The 22,869-nt window shown below is 39.0% G+C and overlaps 1 protein-coding gene across 8 annotated transcripts in view; it reads left to right on the forward strand.

Annotated features, from left to right (window-relative positions):
* Window positions 1-41: 41 nt before the first annotated feature.
* TBC1D31 (TBC1 domain family member 31) overlaps window positions 42-22,869 on the forward strand; it is a 61,553-nt gene continuing 38,725 nt past the window's right edge. For 3 of the 8 annotated variants that reach the window (XM_073794712.1, XM_073794713.1, XM_073794714.1), the window contains exons 1-5: window positions 95-251; window positions 3,943-4,089; window positions 11,277-11,455; window positions 18,891-19,042; window positions 21,829-21,988. In XM_073794712.1, coding sequence (XP_073650813.1) covers window positions 4,065-4,089; window positions 11,277-11,455; window positions 18,891-19,042; window positions 21,829-21,988 — 516 coding nt within the window. In that variant the 5' untranslated portion in view covers window positions 95-251; window positions 3,943-4,064. Of the gene's footprint in view, window positions 252-3,942; window positions 4,090-7,416; window positions 7,491-7,671; window positions 7,788-11,276; window positions 11,456-18,890; window positions 19,043-21,828; window positions 21,989-22,869 lie in introns of those variants that run through there. The other 5 variants (XM_033842845.2, XM_033842843.2, XM_073794711.1 and 2 more) reach the window with 5 other exon arrangements.

Below are 22,869 nucleotides of genomic sequence, written 5' to 3' on the forward strand. Positions count from 1 at the left end.
GGGCGGGGTTTAGCGCCGTCCGATCGGCGGCCTGCGCGCTCTTGGTACGGTCGGCGGGGATACGGGCAACCACGGCCGGCGCTCAAGTTTCCCGGGCAGGAAGCGCGGGGCGAGCCGGAAAGGCGCCGGGACCGTTGTCCGCTGGACAGGCGGCGGTCGTGCGCGGACTGCGATATGCAGAGCATAAACCTGGGCAACAAGGAGAGCGGCAAGATATGGCACCGCAAACCATCCCCGGCCACTCGGGACGGGTAAAGACCGCGGCGGGAGGCGCGCGCTGTGGAGGGGGATGGCCGCCGGCGAGGGGCGGGTCCGCGGCTTTGGCGAGGCGTTGGAGGGGCTGTTGGGGAGGATCTCGGGAAGGGGTGCGGGGGGCCGGATGGAGGTTCGGGTCCTGACTCTGATCCTGCCCCGGATACCTGGGTTGGGTGACCTCGAGCAACCCAAGTGCCCTGAGTTTCATGATCCTTAGAGACCCCCCTCCCAGTCCTGGGGACGGGGTCTCATTAGAATCAGCGTGGAGCGGGAGGTCCTGGTTTATGCCAGGGAATTTGAGTTTCTGGTGAGTACCAGGACTGCCTGCCTTAATTAACACAATCCCTGTAGTATTCCTGGCACGCAGTTGATGCTCAGTAAATACTCATTAGTTATTCCAGCTGGGAAAGAACTCAGGAGGAGGAACTGATGCGGGAGGAGAACAATGCATTTCTCCCCCTTCCAAATGCCGCAGTTTATCCATCCTTGAATCATTGTTTGTATTCAGGCAAGCATTCACTCATCGACTATTTGATGAGCACTTACTATGTGCCAAGCTTCTAAGCGCTGAGGGACAGCTGTGGACCAAAACAAACTTCTGGTTCTCTTGGAGTTTACGTATTAACGTGTATGGTGATGATAGCGGTGGAGGAAGGGGTTGCGGTTCACAAGGTAGGGCACTCTTTCTAGTAAGGCTATAGTTGCTGCTGCTTTTTTTTTTTTTTTTGATAAACTTTGTTTCTTTAGGACAGTTTTAGGTTCACAGCAAAATTGAGAGGAAGGTACAGAGATTTCCCTTATACCCCCTGCTCCCACACATGCCTAGCCTGCCCCTATTAATATTCTCCATTAGATATTTGTTGCAATTGATGAACCTGCATGAAGACATCATTATTACCCAAATTCCACAGTTAACATTAGGATTCAGTCTTGGTGTTCTACATTCTGTAGGTTTGGACAAATGTATAATGACTCATCCACCATTACGGTCTCATACAAAGTATTCTCACTGCCCTAAAAATTGCCGTTGCCCTGCCCATTCATCCCTCCCTCCCCAACTCTTCTTTTCATTCAGTCCCCAGGTATCTGTCCTGTTTGAGGCTCCTGGGTGACTTTAATGGAAGCCTTTATCCCAAAGTGGTACCATCTTGGTTCCAGTTGCTGCACACAGATTAACCTTATTGCTTCTAATTCCTTCGGATCCCGTGGACTTTGCTGCCTCACTTGCACTCATATTGCAGTGTGTTTCTTGTTCTCGTGATTTTTCTGTTGATCCTTTGCTTGCTCCTCAACAAATCAGTGCCAACTACACATGCCCAAAGCACACTGCTGCACATTGTACCATTAGTTTCTTTGGTTTCTGGTTGCTATCAGTCCCCTAACAATACTGCTGTCCCGTCAACTCCATTGAATAAACATTTAATCTAGAATAGGGGTACTTCAGTAGAGGTTTTCATTTTCAAATTTGGAGTTTATGTAAATAGCACCCTTACTTCTCACGTTCCCTAAATGTTGTAAAAGTTATGCCAACCCACAATAATTCTCTTTCTTGCTGTTATAAAATATCTAGATACACATGCAAGATTCAAAAAATGAAAGAAACGAGTTTGTGTGCAAATATCCTCATTTGTTTCTTTCACTAAAACATAGCTTTCTTTCTGTTCAGTAAAACCCATTGTTACGGTGTTGAGAGAAGCAAGGAGCATTGACTGTGGAGTCAGATGCACTTTAGTTGAAGTAAATGTCCACTCACTAGCTCTGTGACCTTGGGCAAGTTAATCTCTTAGGCTGTAAGTGAAAATAATCATACTTAACAGCAAGATTGTCTTAGGGAATTAGTGTCTCATGCATCTTGGTGTTCAGTAAATATTTGATGTTTTTACTATGTTTAAGGACTGAGGAACTCTATCAGGCAAATTGTGAGCAATTGAAAAGCCGTTTTAAATATTTGCGTGTGTGATTTATATGAAAAATCAGAAGGACAGAATTTTGCTATTAAATGTGATTATATCATGATGATAGGGTTATAATCAAATTATTAGTGTTTTTCTGTATTTTCCATATTTTGAACAGTGATCATGTAATCCAGACACATAATAAATGTTACAGAAAAAAGACTGGAGGGAAAAGTCGTTCGCTTGGTCTGAGCTTAATTGCCAGGGAACATTTTGATGTTGTTACTTATTATTTCAATACATTTATCCCCCCATCCCCCTTTGGGAATGTCAAACAGAAACCAGAGCTGGACAGTAGTTAACGTAAAAACAGACTGTATTCAGGACTGTCGCAATAGAGGAAACAAGACCACAGGGTAGAACTGGGCTCAGTTCTGAATACAGCCTGGGCAAGTGGGAAGCTATAGCCAAGGAGAAGGGTGGGGGTCGCTGGATGGAAAATTACTAAGAGAAAACATCTGGGGTTAAGGGAGTTCTGGCTAAATCTACCTCACAGGATTCCTGCTGAAGACAGGCCAAGGTGATCAGACATCACTTGGGAGATGGTGGAGAATGAGGAACCCATCTGATGTCAAGGAAAGTAGTATTGAGGGTAGGGGGGTTCTGATTAAACTGACTAAGCAGCATTCTTGCTAAAAGTAGATTTTATAAGGGAGTGCACAGAAGGGCCTAGGAGAAGGTTTGGGAGCCTGACTAAAGTCTGGTCAAGCCAAGAATCTTTGTCAGGGACTAGATTAAAAATAATTTTACTGTTTTACCCAATGAGTCTGAAAGCCTTATTTTTAGATACGCTGTAGAAAATGTTTGATATACTTAATTCAATGTAGTGTTTTTTAAATGAAGTGATAATGAGGCAGATGTTTCAAATATTAAAATTCAAATTCGTAGAAAGTCAATTAAGATAAAAAATTTCATGATTTGAAAACTTGTTGCAGGAGAGAATGGGACTTTTCTGGTCTTCATGACCCAAATATAAACACATATATTATTTTAAAGAGTTAGTTAATTTGTGCTACAAGTTTTATAACAGTTTTCTTTTCAGCAGATACATGGTACATGATCTTCCTCTCAAAAAATAATAGCTTTAGACAAATATACCTAAAAATAAAACTCATGTACACTTGGAACGTTCTGTAATCACAAAAACAAAATCTCATTAGGATATCTTAAAGTTAGGATATTGAATTGAATTTTTTCTTACATGTGGTAGCTTGTGATTTATATAAAACTCTCTACTTTTCACTAATTACTTCATTGTTTTTATCATGGGTCTGTTGCTTGATGTAACAATTCAGCTACTCAATCAGAAATACATTTTCTTATCATATCCTGTTGTCTGTGACTTAATCACAGTTTATAAATCTCTTCGTGTGTGTTTATATTTTTTAGTGTCTGTCTTTACTACTAAACTGAAAGCTTCCTGAGGGCAGGGCTCCTGTCTATCAACTACTCTTAGCTCCTGGCTTGTTCAGTGTCTGACACCCTGGGTTTTCAGCTATTTGATAAATAAATGAATGGTAGCTACTTTGACAATAACTTCCAGGACAGTTTTCAGAAATCCTTGTAGGGTTGCTTCTAGGAGAGGCAGAGGAGCCGCAGCAATAGGAGAGGGAAGACAGGGGTAGGCAGAAAACTTCAACATTAGTGAGGCATACTACAAAATCCATGGTTTTCATGACAAGTAATGCTTGACATAGAATTTAATGGTTCTTGTTTTTGTTTTTTTTGACAGAATTATAGTGAACATCATTCACAACACTTCTGACTACCTGCCCAAAGTTTTACGATTTTTGAATGTGGCTTTTGATAGCTCAGGTGATTCTTTAATTGCTGGGGACCATCAAGGAAATATCTATGTTTTTGACTTGTATGGAAACAGGTGAGCAGATACTTTGGCTATTTACCAAGTAATTAACTCCTTGACTATTTTAGTACCTGCTATTAATTATTCATTCGGAAAGATTTATTAAGTTCTTACTGTATTTCAGGCACTTTGTAAAACTCTGTCATAAGTGTTGGTAGAATAACGTGAGAAAGAATAGAAAGATAAAATGGTTGGATTACTTTTTCAGAGAATTAAAGTTCTGGTTTTAACAGCATCTCTAGTAGCTTTTTTCCCCTTAAATTTAAAATTTTATTATTGCTAATTTATCAGTTAATGTCTGTTAATTGTTTAGAAAGAACACAGTTTCCTTTGTACATTATTGTCAGTATACTAGATCTAGGAGTTTTAAAGAATTGATCCTTACTCTTCCTCGTCTTCTCTTCCTTTGCCGGACAATTAATGAAAAAGCAATTAGGTGGGATTGATTAAGGCAGGCATCTGTGCAGTGAGGGTGGGTGGATGGGAGGGAAAACTGTGTTAGCCCAGCCAGAGAGTCAGAACGTGTCTGCCTGGGGGCAGGGCAATCATGGGAAAGAGGGGAGGTTTGGTCAAATGAGTAAATAGATTGAGGATGATGGGGGCCAGATTCCTCACTATTGGAAAGGGGAATTACAAACCTGGAAAGGGAGAATACTCGACTGAACCCTGTGGAACTGGATTGTAATTGGGTATATCTGTGTGAACTCCTGGTTTTGAGCATGTATAGACAGACATAGAAATGAACAGAGGTGTGTGTATGAGAAAGTGCATGAATTATATGTACATATATTTCCTAGCTTTGTCCACGCATAGGACCTGGGAGCAGTAACACCGCAGTAGTAATGAACATACCTAGTGCCCAGTTCTTTTCTAAATATCACTGTCTATTACAAGAAATCAGGGATCCTTGCAGAGATAGCCAGTTTCAGGATGGAGGCAGTGAGAGTACAAGATGAGCCTGGAACACTTTGTAGCCAGAAAGAAGGACTTGTTCAGAGAATGACGGGGATGTGTCAAAAAGACATAAACGTCAGCTTGAAGGAGCTCTCTCTGGGCAGATTGGAGACAATTTGCGTTTCAAAATAATTGATAGTGATGGGTCGTAATCCACTGAATAAAACAGAAATTCGTGAATTCATGCTGTAATCAACAAACAGATAGTTTAATGAGAATGGATATTTGCATAGTCGCAAAGTACCTCCCCACAAAGTATTTATTAATTAAAGAGGAAAAAAAGAGTAATTTTACAGTGAAGAAACCTGGCCAGCACCACCTTATCAAATGATTAAAATTAAATTAACCAGTAGTGGGACAAATCAAAGTTTGTGTGCCACCTTATAGAGTGCAGTGGTAAGACCACAGTGTTGCTTCTCTGATAGTCCTGTCTACCAAAGACAGGTAACCTGAGTCTGTTCAGTAGAATCAGCAGGCAAAGCTGAATTAAGGGCACTGTAGAACAAGACTGGCTTGTGATCTTCATAAGGGTCAAGGTCGTGAAAATTGTGGAAAGACTGAAGACTGTTCCAGACGGAGGGAGCCTAGACACATGGCAGGTCAAGGCTTGGACCTGGACTGGTCCCGTTGCTGCAAAGGACATTATTAGGACAGTGGGCAAAACTGGGGTCTGGGGATTAGATGGTAGTAATATATTAATGTAATTTTCTAATTTTGATGGTTATATTATGATTATATAGGAGAATTTCCTTGTCTGTGGGAAACGTGAACTCAGTAACTTATTCTCAAATAGTTCAGGGAAGGAAGAGGTCATATATGATTTATCTATCTGTGATTTACTAGGTAGAAATCTGTTAATCATTGTTTCTATTCCTTACCAAAAAAATAATAGTCACAGTTTTCCCACCCTTTATTCTTGCTAACCTACCCAGCCAGTTCCCAATCTTAAATCAATACACCTGTCTCTTCTTTGCTCCCACTAAAGAAAATAACAGACTAAACAAAATAAAAATAATTGTTGATTGACTCCATTACAGAGTAATGAACCTCAGCATCAGTGATGCTAGTACTTCATTTGCTTGTATCTATTGTCATTTACTTTTCCCATTCTTCTCTGAATATTCCAAACTTTTACCAATTTCCGTGATTCCGTATGTTCAGACTCTACTCTTATTCTGACTGCCTAGCCTCCTAATTCATGAGAAAATAGACGCCCTCGAGCTTCCCTTTCTTCTCAAGGGAACCTCAAATATATCTGTAAGTTCAGCCATCCATAACTCTTTGCCACTTCATCTGTAGACATAGGTGATCCTAATTTCTTCCAGCCCTAATCTCTATCTTCTATGGCCGCCCTTGGGACTTTGCACCATGAGTATTCCTCTCTTTTTATTCAGTCCACTGTCCCTTTTCTCTCTGTAAATATTCACATCGGGGCAGAGGTGTAAGTGGCGTAGCCGTGACTTGAAATCAGGCCTGTCTGATTCTAAAGCCCACTGCAGTGGGCTCCCTCTTCCTAACCGCCTAATCCAGTGGCCTGCCTCCTTCCATATTCTAGGTATTCTCTTTAATAATCTTATCACCATCAAGCCTCAGACTTAAGCGGCCACGTAACATTGTTAACTCAGACCTGCTTCTGCCACCCACTGAGGAGCTTCTAGGTTGGACTGTCTGGTGCGGTGGGTATCAGCTTGCATGGAGCTCTTTAGCCTTGAGAGGCGGCTAGCCCAAGTTGAGATGGGTTTTGAAGACTTACTATGAAAAAAAAATGTAAAATATCTGTAACAGTTTTTTATCAATGAAATGTTAAAACGGTAATATTTTAGATACACAATGAATTAAGTTAAATATGTTGAGATTAATTTCATATGTTTCTTTTTACTTTTTTTATGTGGCTCCTAGAAAATTTTAAATGATGCATGTGGCCTGCATTCCATTTCTTTTGGACAGCACGGCGCCAAATGCTTTTCAAGGGCCTTAAACTCTTCATGTTTAAAACCAGAATGATTGTTTCCTACCCCCACGTGGGTTCCTTTTTTGCCTAAGTTTGAAACCTTCATTTTTTAGTAAATGAAACTCTGGCTAGGTGCCAAGTACTCTGCTAAGTACTTAACATACATTATTTCATTTAATCATCAGATATTATTTCATTTAACTGTCACAACAACCTTACGGGACGTCTTTTCTTATCCTCATTTCACGTGTGAGGAATTCCTGATTCCTCCCTCTTCACCCCATGTTCATGCATCACCAGGCCTTTCTCCACTTGACTTCTGACACCTGTCCTATTCGTCATTTCCATTTTATACCCGTAACTCTGGTTGAGAGTCTCTGTAGTAGCTTTCTTAATCATCTCTTCTTGTCCCCCTGTCCATCTGCCATCTCTGCCAGAATCCTCTTCCTGAAAGACATGCCTGACCACGATTCTGCTGTGCTCAAAAATTCCTGATGGCCTCCCATTCTGTGTAAGTAAAATCCAGACTCCTTCACATAGCAGGTAGCACTCTTCGTAATCTGTTTTTGTTCTGCCAAGATGGGAGCTCATTTTTCTGGGTTTCATTTTCTTCATCTCTAAGGACTCCTCCCATGTGAAATTTTACAATTATTGGAAGAATTTCTGATACTAACGCAGTAATCTCTTCATAGGTTTAATCTTGTTCAGCGAACATCGCAAGCTTGCACAGCTCTGGCCTTTAATCTTCATAGGAAGTCTGAATTCCTTGTGGCGTTAGCTGATTATTCCATTAAGTGTTTCGATACAGGTAAGAAGTCCTGTCTCTCTTTTGAAGCAGAGTGAAATGCAGACAGAAATACTGCAGGGAGTTGGCTGATCTCTGTAGTCTGAGGGATCAGACCCCACCCGATGACCCTCACTTCAGACACTAGCCACAGGTTTGGGGGTCCCGGGGCCATCCTCACATCAGATCAACAGACTACAAACTCAGGGTTCCCCACAACTTCCCCTAGGTTTGGGAGTTCACTAGAGTGACTCACAGAATTCAGGGGAGCACTATGCTTATGCTTATAGTCTTGATGTAGCGAAAGGATACAAATTAAAACTAGCCAAAGGAAGAGACGCATAGGGTGGAATCTGGGAGGCTCACAAAAGGGAAGCTTCCATTGTCCCCAGGGACACATTACCCTCCTGGCATCCGTGTGTGGCCATCCGCACCGAGTATTGCCACACCGGGAAAGTCACCCAGGCTCTGACTTCCAGAGTTTTTATTGAGGCTCCATAACATAGGCGTGACTGATTATTGCCCACTTGATTTTAAACTCAGTGTCCAGCCCTCCTCTTCTCTGGAGGTTGGGCTGACATCACGTGGCCAAAAGCCCCAACCTTCCAGTCACTCGCATGGTTGGTCTTTCTGGTGTGGCCAGTCCCCACTCTGAGGTTCTCTCCTTAGCATAAACCATCTGCTGTTGTCCAGGGACCTACCACAAATAACAAAGACACTCCTACCACTGGAGTAGTTCCAAGGGTTTAGAGGTTGCCTTCTTGGAGCCTGGACAAAGGCCATACCTCTCTTTGAAGGCCAAATTCCTTACTACACAGGTACAAGAATAAACACTTTTTAAATATAATCTAAGTATTTTATACCACATTATATTTTTTAATAGAGAACTTAGAGTTCTGTAAACTGAACTTATTAAGAAAAAAAATCTCCACTGCATTGTTTTTTCTTGTTATTAATGTAACCTATGTATTCTAATATTTAGAAAAATTATAAACAATAATAAGAATGGTAGTAATAGTGATAGCTAACACTTATTTAGTGTTCACTCCTTGCCAGGTACTGTTCTGTGATTTTATACATATTAATTAATTTTACTCATCATAATAACCCACAGAGATGGATACTCTTGTTATGCCCATTTTGCAGATGAGGAAATTGAGGCACAGAAGTAACTTGACTAAGTTCCCACAGCTTGGTAAGCGGTGGAGCCAGGATTCCTAATCTGGGAGTCAAGCTGCAGGGTCCCGGCTCTTAATCACTGGTACCCTCTCACCGCACACGCAGGAAGAAAAGGCACTCATCCTGCAGTAATGCCCAGAGACACAGTCAGTGTTTTTATAACAGGGACTGATCTTTCCAATCTGTTTTCTATGCATATACCTTTTTTATACTCTAACAAATATATGATCATCCTATATATATTGTTTGGTGGAATCACGTCCTTACCTCATGAAAATTTTATATATTTAAGATCAGTACTCAGTAATCATACTCTATAAATGTTTGTAATACCATAATTGTTTAGCCTTTTACCTATTGATGGACTTTAAACTGTTTCCAATTTTTGATATTACAAACACTGCTGTCACTGAAATTCTGAAAAACTAAGTCTTTAAACTCCTGTGTGATTGCTTTCCTTGGATTTTATCCATTCTCTCCTCCTCTCATCTTAGTTTTATCTTTTTATAGTGTCTTCTGTCTTATGGAAACCCCTCTTAACCAAGCCCCTTCCTCAGATACCGTCTCTACCTCCCCAACTACCTCCCTTTCTTTGCTGCCAAATCCCGCTTCTTCACAGCATCCATCGATGGCTTCTGACTCTTAGTCCCCCCATCCAGGCTTCCAAGACTTCTGTCTCCAAGGTCTTTAGTAACCTCTGATTGTGTAAATCCTCTTTATCCTTTTCATTTTGTTTCTCCATAGCTTTTAACACTTCGGGTTACTTCAAGAGTCTTAGTTTTCTGCTGTTACCTCTCTTGGTTCTACTTTTCCGACTCTTGCTTTTCTGGGTTCTTTTAGTGGTTCCTAGACTTTTGGGTATTTGACCCAATTAAAAAGAAAAAGTAGAGGAACCAACATAGGTAGTCAACTTTTAATTTTGCTGATTGACATTGGAAAAAAACAATATAACTTCATTTCATAAAACTAGGGATTTTTTTTTTTTTTGCGGTACGCGGGCCTCTCACTGTTGTGGCCTCTCCCGCTGCGGAGCACAGGCTCCGGACGCGCAGGCTCAGTGGCCATGGCTCACGGGCCCAGCCGCTCCGCAGCATGTGGGATCTTCCCAGACCGCGGCACGAACCCGCATCCCCTGCATCGGCAGGCAGACTCTCAACCACTGTGCCACCAGGGAAGCCCAACAAGGGATTTTTTTTTAAAACATAAAAACTTAGAAGGATACAATAGATTAAAAGGTAGTACTTTTTTTTTTTTAAAGGTAGTACTTTAAATTTAGCTTTGTGAAAAACTCATTACGTTATCCTTTTCTCATTTCACTGAAGGCCAGTGAAAAATTGAGCATTAAGTAATGCCAGACTTCAGACTGGTGTTTGGAAACCACTCCTCCCTTCCCAAGGGTTTATCTGTTCCTCTATCTACAGTTTTGACCTACTTTGTGTCTTAATGTTTCCCAGATTTACATCTTGCTTTCTGACTGTTCTCCCCACTTCCATCTTTCTGGAGGAAAAAAATATGACCCAAAAAGTATCCCATGCCTATTATAGAAAACTTAGAGACACAGAAAAATGTAAAGAGAAAGTAAAAATCACTGTAATTTTATTACCCATTGATAATTATTATGAAGAGTTTTTGGTGTTTTCTCTACCAGACTGTTCTCTCTGCTTGTGTGTCACACACACACACGTACACACACCAAATCAATGTAAAAGATCAAATTTCTTACCTCTTCTCACACTGCCAAGCCTGTCCCTCCTTGCGTATTTATGTCAGGAAGTAGAATCACCACCTGCTTATGTAACTAAACCAGAGCCACTGGAGTCTCACCTCCTCTTTTGTCTCAACACATCCATTTAATCACTGAGTCCTTTGATATTTCTTTTGTAGCTCTTGAGTTTGTTCCTTTCTCCATTGCCGCGTTCTTAGTATAGACCCTTCTTATCTCCTGCCTGGGTTATTACAGCAACAGATAAACTAGTCATTTTGTAATCTCTTCCTCTTTCTAGTATATCCATCATATCTTCAAAGTGCTTTCTGAAACAGACCAGATATGGTATTCTTCTGCGTAAAACTATTTCAAGAGAAAGCCCAGACTCCATCACGTCACATTCAAGGCTGTTCTTAAACCCTCTTTCGGCCTCCTCTCCTCCAACCTCGGTGTTACACATGCTACTAACATGTCCTACGGTGCACTTCATCGACCAGCCACCGGCTTCCATTCTTTTTAGATGTTAACGGAGATGGAGGGACCTCATATAATCCCTAGCCATCAACTGAATCAGTTCTCGGATGAAATATAGGGTTTGACCTGTATATCTGTTTTCCTTTTTCCCACAGTCACCAAGCAGCTAGTTAGCTGGATGAGAGGACATGAATCGTCGGTGTTCTCGATCTCTGTGCACGCATCCGGGAGATACGCCATCACTACTTCTTCTGATACAGCACAGCTATGGGACTTGGATACCTTTCAAAGAAAAAGAAAGCTGAATATTCTCCAGTCTGTGGGTATACAAAAGGTTAGTGAAGGGGGACACATCTTGGTCTGTTGTGCTTCTCAGGCTAGTTTCTTGATCAGAATATAGGTATTATAAGTAATGGTTCGCTTTGTCCCACTTAGCTATGCCTTCGTAACTCAGCAACAAGCAAACCTTTTTTTTTTTTTAATTATTATTATAGTGTGTAACTTCAACTTTAGTTAGGTGTTAGTCTTTACTTAGCTGGTTGATTTTGTTTTATTTCTTAACCCAATTATGAAAAATTTCAAATATATAGCAGATTTTATATATATACAAGAATTTCACAGTGAACACATGTACACCCATGGTCTAGATCCTACTATACTATACTATACTTACATGTTAGTAAACTATATGATGGATCTATCCATCTTTCTGTTCCTCTGTTTATTAACTCATCTTTTTTTTTTTTGCATTTTTTTTTTTTTTTTTTTTTTTTTTGCTGTATGCGGGCCTCTCACTGTTGTGGCCTCTCCCATTGCGGAGCACAGGCTCCGGACGCACAGGCTCAGCGGCCATGGCTCACGGGCCCAGCTGCTCTGCGGCACGTGGGATCTTCCCGGACCGGGGCACAAACCCGTGTCCCCTGCATCGGCAGGCGGACTCGCAACCACTGCACCACCAGGGAAGCCCTTTTTCTTTGCATTTTAAAGTAAATTGCAGACATCAGCGCTTGCCCATCCATGCTTTAAGCCTGCATTTAATTAACTACATTTAATTGGGTTCAGTATTTGTTGATGTAAAATTTGTGTACAATGCACAAATCTTTAAGTATTCATTTATTAAGTTTCGGCAAATACATACACTTTTGTAACATGTACAGACCTATTATTACCATCATCCCAGGAAGTTACATTATATCCCTTCCCAGGTAAGGATTCCTCTGATGTTTTTCCACCAGAGGTTAGTTTTATCTGTTCTAAAATTTCACGTAAGTAGAGCTGGTCAGTAATGGTATGTGTAAAAGCTTTTCTCATTCAGCATCATGTTTTTGAGATTCATCCATGCTGTTGTATGTATCAGTAGTTTGTTCCTTTTTATTGCTGATCAGTATTCCATTGTACACATATATCACTTTTTTAAAAATTCATTTCTTTTGCTTTTAAGGTTTTCTTTTTTTCTTCTATTTGATTAGCTAAATGCTATTTTCAGAATTGTCTGCACCTCCCATTTAATTATTTTGCTTCAGGTTATAGTATACATGCAGTATTGCTTTAGTTTCTTGGTTATTAACATGAACAGCTAGCAGTGCATGTCAACCAAAAATTTATTTTGTAGTCTCCACGGAAATCTCAGAGATCTTAATAATTTAAAAAAGATAAAAGCTATAGCCAGATTACTCATCAGGTATTTAGGCCAAATGCCTTGGTAGGTCTTTTATTCTTTAACTGCCTTAATACTTAAATTGAATTTTAAATTCTAAGGTAGAGAACATTGAAAGTTGAACCCACAGTGGAAACAGTCATGAAACAATGACATAAAAACCATCTGTTCTTTTCACCATGAAATTAGAATTAGTATACATGGAATAGTTGCCAATGTTAGCCTTGCCGTGGTCATTCGGACATTTTAGTTTAAAGAATAGGATTCCAAATGTTTGTGATAAGAGAAAAAAATTAAATGTAGTAAATGTGAATACAGTATGCAGTATACATTTAAGTATACTCTAAAATAATAGAACATCATAGTCTATAAGTTACCAGCAAACTTTTCCTCGAAACACCAGCTAGTAAACATTTTTGCTTTTGCTGGCCAAGAGCAAAATTGAGGATATTATGTGTGTACTTACATAACCATCTGAAATGAAATAATTTTAAAATGTAAAAGCCATTCTCTCCTGCACCATACAAGGACTGGAGATGAGTCAGGTGGTTGTCACTCCTGGCTTATTCTGTTGAAAATAGGAAATAGTTATAAACTAATCTTAAAGTAAAAGTTTTATTCTTATCAAGTTTTTATTACACCTGTATTTTTATTGCAGTTTCTGCTTTTATACTTTATTTTTTTATATAAATTTATTTATTTATTTTTGGCTGTGCTGGGTCTTTGTTGCTGCGAGTGAGGGCTACTCTTTCATTGTGGTGCACAGGCTTCTCATTGTGATGGCTTCTCTTGTTGTGGAGCATGGGCTCTAGGCAAGCAGGCTTCAATAGTTGTGGCATGCGGGCTCAGTAGTTGCGGCACACGGGCTTAGTTGCTCTGCGGCATGTGAGATCTTCCTGGACTAGGGATCGAACCCATGTCTCCTGCATTGGCAGGTGGATTCTTAACCACTGTGCCACCAAGGAAGTCCCTGATTTTATATTTTAAATAAAAGTTTTGTGATTTTTTTTTCCCTTGATGACACGTGGTGACACATGATTCTATGGGTTTCATTTTATGATGGCTCTTTTAACCTAAAATGGTCTCCTACCTTTCTCTTTTTTTCCCATAACATGAATTTTTCTTTCTTTTTTTTTTTTTTTGAGAGACCAGGCCAGTTAGTTGTGTTGGAAAATGCCCCACATTCTGGATTTGTCTGTTTCCTCATTATGTCATTTAACTGGTTCTCTCACCTGTATTTGTTGTAAACTTGAATTTAGGTCTAAAGTCTTGAGTAGATTCACGTTAAACATTTTTGACAAGCTGTTTACCTTGTGTGTAAGATGAAAATAGTAATCGTGCTTACCTCAGGGTTAGTTTCTGGACTGAATGTGATAATCTATGCAAAGCACTTAGCACGATGCTTGTTTATAGAAGTGCTTAGTACCAGTTAGCTGCAGCTGCTATTTCTATATTGTCATTAATGTTATTATTTATTATTGTTATCTATTATCTAGCTTTATGATGAGATTATCTCAGTGCAATTACATATCTTCTTAAAAAGCTATAAGGGAAATGTATTCTTTTTCTTTTGAACTATATTAAATAGATGCACAATCCCTTATTAGCAACTCAAAAACCCAGATGTTTTTTAATAACTCATTTTGTGGCAAAATCTGATTGGAATTCATCTAGCAGCAAAATCTGAACTAAATTGACATGAGGCTGAAATATTAGTACGTTTGAGTATGGAGTGTTGCTCCAGGTCACTGGGGGTTCTACATAATATTACAGAACAGGCATTGTATTACCGTTCTCAAATTGGAAGTAATTCTGAATTCTGGAACACATCTGTCCCTAAAGGTTTCAGATAAGGAACTACAGACCTTTGATTTCAAAATGTTTTTAGAGAACTTACCACTCCATCCTCTTTCCACTGATTTTTGTACCCAGCAATAGCGGTAATTAACACTAATAGTAATAGATACCAATTGTTGAGTCCTTACTATGTACTTAACACTTTGTTTTGTTATTTTTAAGCTTAAATAATCCTAAAAGGTAGATACTATTATTCTCATTTTACAATTGGGGAAACTGCACTTCAGAAAGTGTCACATAGTTTATGAAAGAGTTGCAGTTTTGAACCGAAGCTTGTTTCACTCTGAAGTCATTCCATTACGCCATACTGCCTCTCAGGTAGACCAATTACATTTCTTCAAATTAGGAAATTTTGATTCTTTTTTTGATACTTGGAGGTAAGATATTTAGCTCTTTAGTTAAAGATTTTGGAACAAATCCTGAGATTTCTAATTACTGTCGTTCAGTATGTATCAGAAAAGGTTTTGTGATGGGTATCAGAAAACATTAAATAGTGTGTTACCGAGCTTACTCAGTCTCTGTATACAATGGGCGCTCACTAAATTTTTGCTGAATTGTACATTTGACCTTAACTTTCTGTTATTACTATCCTGAACTCTTTAAACTTTGGAAAGGACTCACATACCTCTCAAAAGTGAATTGGGAAGGCCAGGATTTTCATATTTTGTAAGGAAAAACTGCAGCCAACCCTCCAAAGAGTATATTTTGTTACTGCTTTTGAAGTTTCTTCTAGGCATTTTATGTTTGTCAGGAGATGACACTATATTAATAATGACATGATTCATTAGGAACAATTTTATAATCATTGAAATCTGGCAATTAAAATCACAAATCTAGTAATGAATAATCATGTTGGCAACAATCTGTCACAGCTGTGCCTCAAAATAGCAGCTGATGTTCATTAACTTTTAAGCTTTTGCTTCTCCCAGTAGGAATAAACTTTATTACTTTTCTAGAAAAATATTGCTAATTATAATAAAAATTTCAAGTCACTTTTTTTTTTTTTTTTTTGCGGTACGCGGGCCTCTCACTGTTGTGGCCTCTCCCGCTGCGGAGCACAGGCTCCGGACGCGCAGGCTCAGCGGCCATGGCTCACGGGCCCAGCCGCTCCGCGGCACGTGGGACCCTCCCGGACTCGGGCACGAACCCGTGTCCCCTGCATCGGCAGGCGGACTCTCAACCACTGCGCCACCAGGGAAGCCCCCTCAAGTCACTTTTTTTGACATCAGATTTGAAACAGTGTTTTAGGGCATTCATTATAGATTATAATGTATTCACTGCAAATTCTTTCTGTATGACCTTCATATTACAAATCTTCTTAACATAATGAAACTGGCAAAAGACCTACCAGATTGTCTTTGACAGAGTGAGCTCAGGACAGAAGTGAGGAGGAGTTGGGTCAGGCAAGGGCATCAGCACCTGATGTAGCTGAGTTACCATTTTTTATTGTCTTATTAGCTTTAGTCCTTAGTAGAGTGTTCTAGTTAACCAGTATGTTCCATAGTATATTTTATATGTGCGTATGTATGTATTTTTAGCACTATTATCAAAAAACAGATACTAGTATATATGTGTAATATATATATAAATATATATATATTTACAATTCCCTAAAATTCTTATAGTAATGTCGTTAACTATTAGAATCATTTCCTAATAGGCTGGGTGACAATAACAGAAGTTCGTTGCAAGGCTACGGTATTTCACATAGATGCCTTATTGACCCGTTATTTTTGTAACACTGGGGAAAGCCATGGTAGATGCAGTGTTCATGCTGCTTTTCCCTAGGACAGCTCTCTCTCATTACTGTGATGACAGTTATATCCAGATTCTGAATACTCAGAGACGCCCCAATCCAGTGCTGTAGACACTGAACACTTCATCCCCAAGGAATGTAGCACTCCCTCTGACGCCAGTAAAATTGTGAAGGTGTGTGATAGATCAGGGGTCGGAATAAGAGGTAACAAATCCTTAAAGGTGCCCTGCCTCCTCTGTGAGTCCCTGCCCCTCTCTCTTGCCAACACAGAAAGTCACATATTTTAAAAATAATAAAGCTGGGGCTTCCCTGGTGGCGCAGTGGTTGAGAGTCTGCCTGTCGATGCAGGGGACACGGGTTTGTGCCCCGGTCCGGGAGGATCCCACGTGCTGCAGAGCGGCTGGGCCCGTGAGCCATGGCCACTGAGCCTGCGTGTCCGGAGCCTGTGCTCCGCAGCGGGAGAGGCCACACCAGCGAGAGGCCTGCGTACCGCAAAAAAAATAATAATAAAGCTTGTAAAGACACACCAGTAGAAGCAACAAGATACGTTCAAATGTAGTGTTACAATAAGCTATAACGCAGTTAAGGCTGGTCTGGATGGGAAAGAATAAATACCTGGAACTCAGCACTAACTGTTAAAGATGGACATACATATACTGTACAACTCAGAAAAGGGTTCGTTCATTCATTTATTCAACAAATACTGTTGAGCACCTTTACTACATTCCTGTCATTGTGCTCAGCACTGACTACACAAAAATAAACAAAATAGACAAGGCGTCTGCCCTCTCAGAACCCAACCAAGGGTCTTCTTCATCCCAAGGCAGCTGTGAAGGATGACACCTCTCGCTCAATTTTGTCCACAGTGTATGGGGTCCCATGCATAGAGTCCCTGGGTCGATTTCCTGTGGGCAGACATATGTATAAAGAAAGTATAATTATTCTGTAATTCAAAAGAGGAGTGATGGGCTTCCCTGGTGGCTCAGTGGTTGAGAATCTGCCTGCCAATGCAGGGGACACAGGTTCGAGCCCTGGTCTGGGAAGATCCCACATGCCGCGGAGCAACTAGGCCCGTGAGCCACAACTACTGAGCCTGCGCTCAGCAACAAGAGAGGCCGCGATAGTGAGAGGCCTGCCCACCGCGATGAAGAGTGGCCCCCGCTTGCCACAACTGGAGAAAGCCCTCGCACAGAAACGAAGACCCAACACAGCCATAAATAAATAAATAAATAAGTAAGTAAGTAAGTAAGTGAAATATAAGACCAAAGCTATATTGAGGAAAAAATAAGGGAAAAAAAGAATAAATAGCTAGAGCTCTAACTAATGATCAAACCGTGTGAAATGTCTCAAGCTCTTTCTGGGGTGTTATTGGATTGACCAGAAAGTTCGTTTGGTTAATGAATATGTTGTTCAATAAAGTTCTTGGTGAAAATGAAAAACGTGTCTTTTATTTTTACTTAAAACCGAAAGAACTTTTTGGCCAACCCAGTATTTTGAGAGGATAGGTAGGAATATTTGTCCTTAGGACATTGAATTTTTTTCATTTTCTTTCCTTCTTTGCTTCCTTTCCTACCTCACTTTGTGTGTTTTACACAAATGACACATAAAATTATATTTGAGGCCATTGAAACTCTTATGAGAAAATATTGGTCAACTTTAATAAAAATTTTATATTATCAAAAGTAAGCATTGCTTACTGCTTATGCAATAGAAAAATAGAAATTAGAATAAAATGGTATTTTCAACTTCACTACCAATTTCAGTCTCATCTGTCCATTAAATAAATTGAATCTAATAAAATATCATGTATTTGTTTTCAACTTTTTACTTTTACAAATAATGCTTAGCAAACATTTATACACATTTATCTTAAAGCATTTTGCTGATTTTTTCCCCAAAGGATTAACTCTTAGAAGCAGATTGACTAGTTCAGAAGAGAGAGATTTTTAAGGTTGTTGAGCTGTTAGACAGTATCTTTAACCAGTTTTTACTATCCGCAGCAGTGTATGACAGTGCCTTTATCTATACTTTCACCAACATTTAATATTTTTTAACACTTATCTGTAGTTAGTACTCAATATAGTATTTATATTAGTATATAGCTTATAAATATAATACGTATGTTAATATATGTATAGTTTGTGTATATGTATGTGTGTGCATTATTTTAAAATAAATTTGATACACATAACATGGTATCTTATTTTCATTTGAATCTTTTATAAGGTTAAATATTTTAAATTGTTACCTAGTATTTTATGAATAGCCTAGTCATTATAGTCACCTGTTTTTTGTTTAAAGGAGTTTACCTTTTCTTTTTAGTTTATAATAGTATGTAAAAATATCAGTTTTCTCCCCTGTCGTATGTTGTAAATGTGTTTTTCTCCATTTTAAGAAAAAATAATTTTAAGACAGAAAAATTAACTACTTGTAAATTTTGAATTTAAAGAGGACTGTATGATCCTTATATGAACGATAACTTTTTTTCTTCCTCTTTAGGTTTTCTTTCTACCACTAACTAATACCATCCTGAGTTGTTTTAAAGATAATTCCATCTTCGCCTGGGAATGTGATACTCTTGTTTGCAAATATCAATTACCAGCTCCACCCGAAAGCTCTAGTATATTATACAAAGTGTTTGCTGTGACCAGGTAATGTCCTCTTTAAGACACTAAGGATTTTTATGAAATTTAACTTCCAGGGAAATTTTATAAATTTTCATTCAGTATTTTATTGTCCTATAAGCAAAAGTTTCCTTCAAACTTAGGTATGATCTAAGATATGGTAATAAGTTTTTTACTTATTGTGGAAAATGTACACAAAAATATAAAAGTACATGAAATCTCAAGGCTAGCACTCTTCGTTAGCTATAATAAGCATTAGCTAATAGCCACTCCTACTTTGTCTATTACTCTACCTACCATTTCTCTACTGCACTGTCATAAAGCAAAGCCCAAGTGTATCATTTCATGCGTAAGTATTTCAGCGTGTATCTCTAAAGGATAGGACCCTTTTTGAAACATAACCATGGTACTATCATCAGACTTTTAAAAATTCATAATATCATATCATATATCTAGTTATTCATATTTCCCTGATTTGTCTAATAATTATTTTTTATGGTTGGTTTGTTCAAGTCAGGAGCAAAATAAGGTTCACATGTTGCCTCGGTTGGTATATCTCTCTTCTTGTATTTTCCTTGCAGTTTATTTGTTAAAGAACTGGTCATTTGTCCTGTAGTTTTCTACATTCTGGATTTTGCTCTTTGCATCCCGGTGATGCTGTTTAATGTGAGCTTCTCTCGTCTATATTTACTATAAACTGGTTACACCTATATTTCCTGTAAATTGGAGGCTAGATCTTGATCTGGTTTGATTTGGGGGCAAGAAGACATTGTAGGCGGTTTATGTACCTTCATCGAGAGGAACACAGAACTCTTTCTTTTGTGATATTAGTGGCCATTGATGATCATTACCTAGATATCGTGTGTTGCATTGGGGGTTAGCAAATGGTGCTATTCTGACTCTGTCTTTCCTTCTCCCTTATTAACCAAAACCTTCTATAGAAAGAAACTTCCTCTCATCAACTATACTCCATAAAAATTAAAAAAAAAAAGGAAGAAACTGCCTCTCAACTCTTTGGTTACTTTACTGTACAGTTTGTAAAGGAAAGGCAGGATAAATGCTGGATTTCTTCCTATTTTAAAAAAAAATTTTTTTTCACCAAAATAATGGATTGATTTTTTGGCATCTTCAAAGGTGGCCAATGAAGTTTTTTGTCTTTAATCTTTGTAAGCTCATGGACTTAAACACAGTTGACATGATTTGACCCATTGAAGTTATTATTCTTAGTGATGCTCCAGTTCTCTCATCTTTGACCAGTGGGATCCTCTCCAGGTCGGCTTTGAACGAACCCTTTTGATACAACCCCGGTTGTCTGTGATAGTTCTCATTCTCTCTGGTCCAACAAGATGTTCCAGTCTTGTCTTGTGTATTTCCTGTCCCAAAATGGAATCAGCCATTTCTCTAAAGGGTGTGGGTTTATTTTTGTGAGAAATGATACATTGACACTTAATCTGGGTGCTAGGTTCTCACTGTGGGTGGGTTGGTCATTGTTTCCAGATATTAATGGATGTTATTTCCTCTCTTTCTCTCACCCTCTTCTTCTGAGTTATCAGTAAATCCCATCAACTCTACCAAACTGTATCTTGAATTGGTCTACTTTCCTTTGTCCATTGCTACAGCTATTACCCCAGTCCAAACTATCGTAGTCTTTTTCAGGCTACTGTAATAGCTCCCTTATTTGGTCTCCCTGTTTTCAGTCTCATTTCCTAAAGTCAGTGTCTACAAAGCAGATAGAGTGGTCTTCTCAAATCATTAAGTCAGATCATGTCATTTCCCTATTGAACTCCTGTAAAAGGCTTTCCACTGCTCTTAGAAAATCCAGCTCCCTGCCATGTCCCTGAGATCTTTGTCCTCTGGTCTAGGCCTCCCTCTCTTTTCTCATCTTATTTCCCCTTACTGTGTTCCAGCCACACTTGAGTGTGGCTTCTCTTTGTTATTTACACCTATCTCAACGTTTTTCTTCTGGCCAGTCAGGAGTACTGACCAGCATGGAATTCTTTCTCCAAGTCACCCCGTGACTGGCCCATTCACATCACTTATGTAGTAGATCTTCCTCCTTTCCCAGCTCTGTAACATTACCTCGTTTTAGAGTTCTTTAAAGAACTTAACAGCTGATATCAAGTTCATTTATTTGTTTCTTTACCTTCCTCTAGACTGAAAATCCCCTGAGAGCAGGGATCTTACCTGTCTTCTTGTTCACCACTGTGTCCCTGGCACCTGGAGTGAAACCTAGCTTATAGTAGACACTTTATAATCCTTTGTGAATGAATGAGCATCAGCCTTGCAAATCAATCCAGCTTATTCTTTCTGTACCTTTTAAACATAAAGTAGCTTTCTTTGGCAGGAAAAAAGTTTGGGCTTTTTGGTTTTTCATATAGCAATGCTGTTATCAGTTCAGTACAGTCGTATGTGAAGTACAGAAAGTTGGTTAGTAGTAAGTGTCTTTGAGATTATGCTATAAAATATAAATGTTGCTCAGAAACTCCCAATCATCAAACAGATATTTGTTAAGCTGGTATCTTAGCACAATAGGTAAAAAAAAAAAAAAAAAATCTCCTGTAAACCTGAGTTTTCCTATATGGTAGCCACTGGATACCTGGGACTATTTAAATTAATAAAAATTAAATAAAATCAAGAATTAATTTCCTCAGAAACGCTAGCCACATTTTAGTTCTCAATAATCACATGTGGCTAGTAGTGACTACATTGGACAGCATAGATACAGAACATTTCTCTCATCATATTGGATCAGATTGGACAGTGCTGCTATAAATAATTCATCTAGTCTTACTTTCTCACCTTTTTAAATACAGAGATGGCCAAATCCTGGCTGCTGGGGGCAAATCGAACCATCTTCATTTGTGGTGCTTGGAAGCCAAACAAGTATTTAGAATTATCCAGATGCCCACCAAAGTTCGAGCCATTCGCCACCTAGAATTTCTTCCTGATAGTTTTGATGCTGGTTCTAATCAGGTTAGTAACGTAAATGTTAGTAAAGTTGTACTTGTTTGGAAAGATCGTTATCAATTTCCGCACTATGTTAGTTCTCTTTAACTTGTAGCCTGATTGTTACAAGGTTTTGAAACTGCTGATAACTTGTAAAGAGTCTAAAACTGAAAAAATGGAAAAATCTTAGGTTCCGTATATTACTGATAACTTGCCCTTTTTCTGAAATCGGTATACTTTGTGTCATACTTTATGGTTTACAGGGTGATTAAGCATGCTGTTTTTTATTGGATCCTTAAAGAATTCATTGAGTGTAGGCAGGGAAGGTATTCTCACCATTATACAGATTGTGACGCTGAAGCTTAGAAACATGAAGTGACTTGTCAACACTCCTTTAATTATAAGGATTAAAGGTAGGACTAGAACTGAAATGTTCTCACTGTTACGCTGTGTTCTATCTACCATAGCTGGCTGCCTCAATCCTATGAGACGTCTGCTCTTTCTATCTCGCCGTCGTTTACACCGCGCTCCCCCCGCCACACACCTTTTTTCTCTTTAATAGTCGAATAGTTGAACCTTCACTTTCTTATTTTAAATTACCTTGGGTGTTGCACATTAACAAATTGTGTGTGTGTGTATGTGTGTGTTTTGTGTATTTATGTATAATATATGTGTGTATCATATCTATTTTAAGTTTTTTGAGTAGATAATGCTTTCACATGGTTGAAAACATAAAAAAATATAAAAAGGCATAAAGTGAAGTCTTATTCTTTTCTCCCATTTGCCCAGTTAATCACTCTCCTTAACCCACTGCTGTTGTATAATCTTATGTTTTTCCCTTTTTTTTACCTTGTTTTTTCCTAACTTAGTTTACCTTGACGATTTTTCTGTATCAGTACAGAACTTCG

Source organism: Tursiops truncatus, chromosome 17 (genome assembly GCF_011762595.2).
Source record: "Tursiops truncatus isolate mTurTru1 chromosome 17, mTurTru1.mat.Y, whole genome shotgun sequence".
NCBI classification, from domain to species: Eukaryota; Metazoa; Chordata; class Mammalia; order Artiodactyla; family Delphinidae; genus Tursiops; species Tursiops truncatus.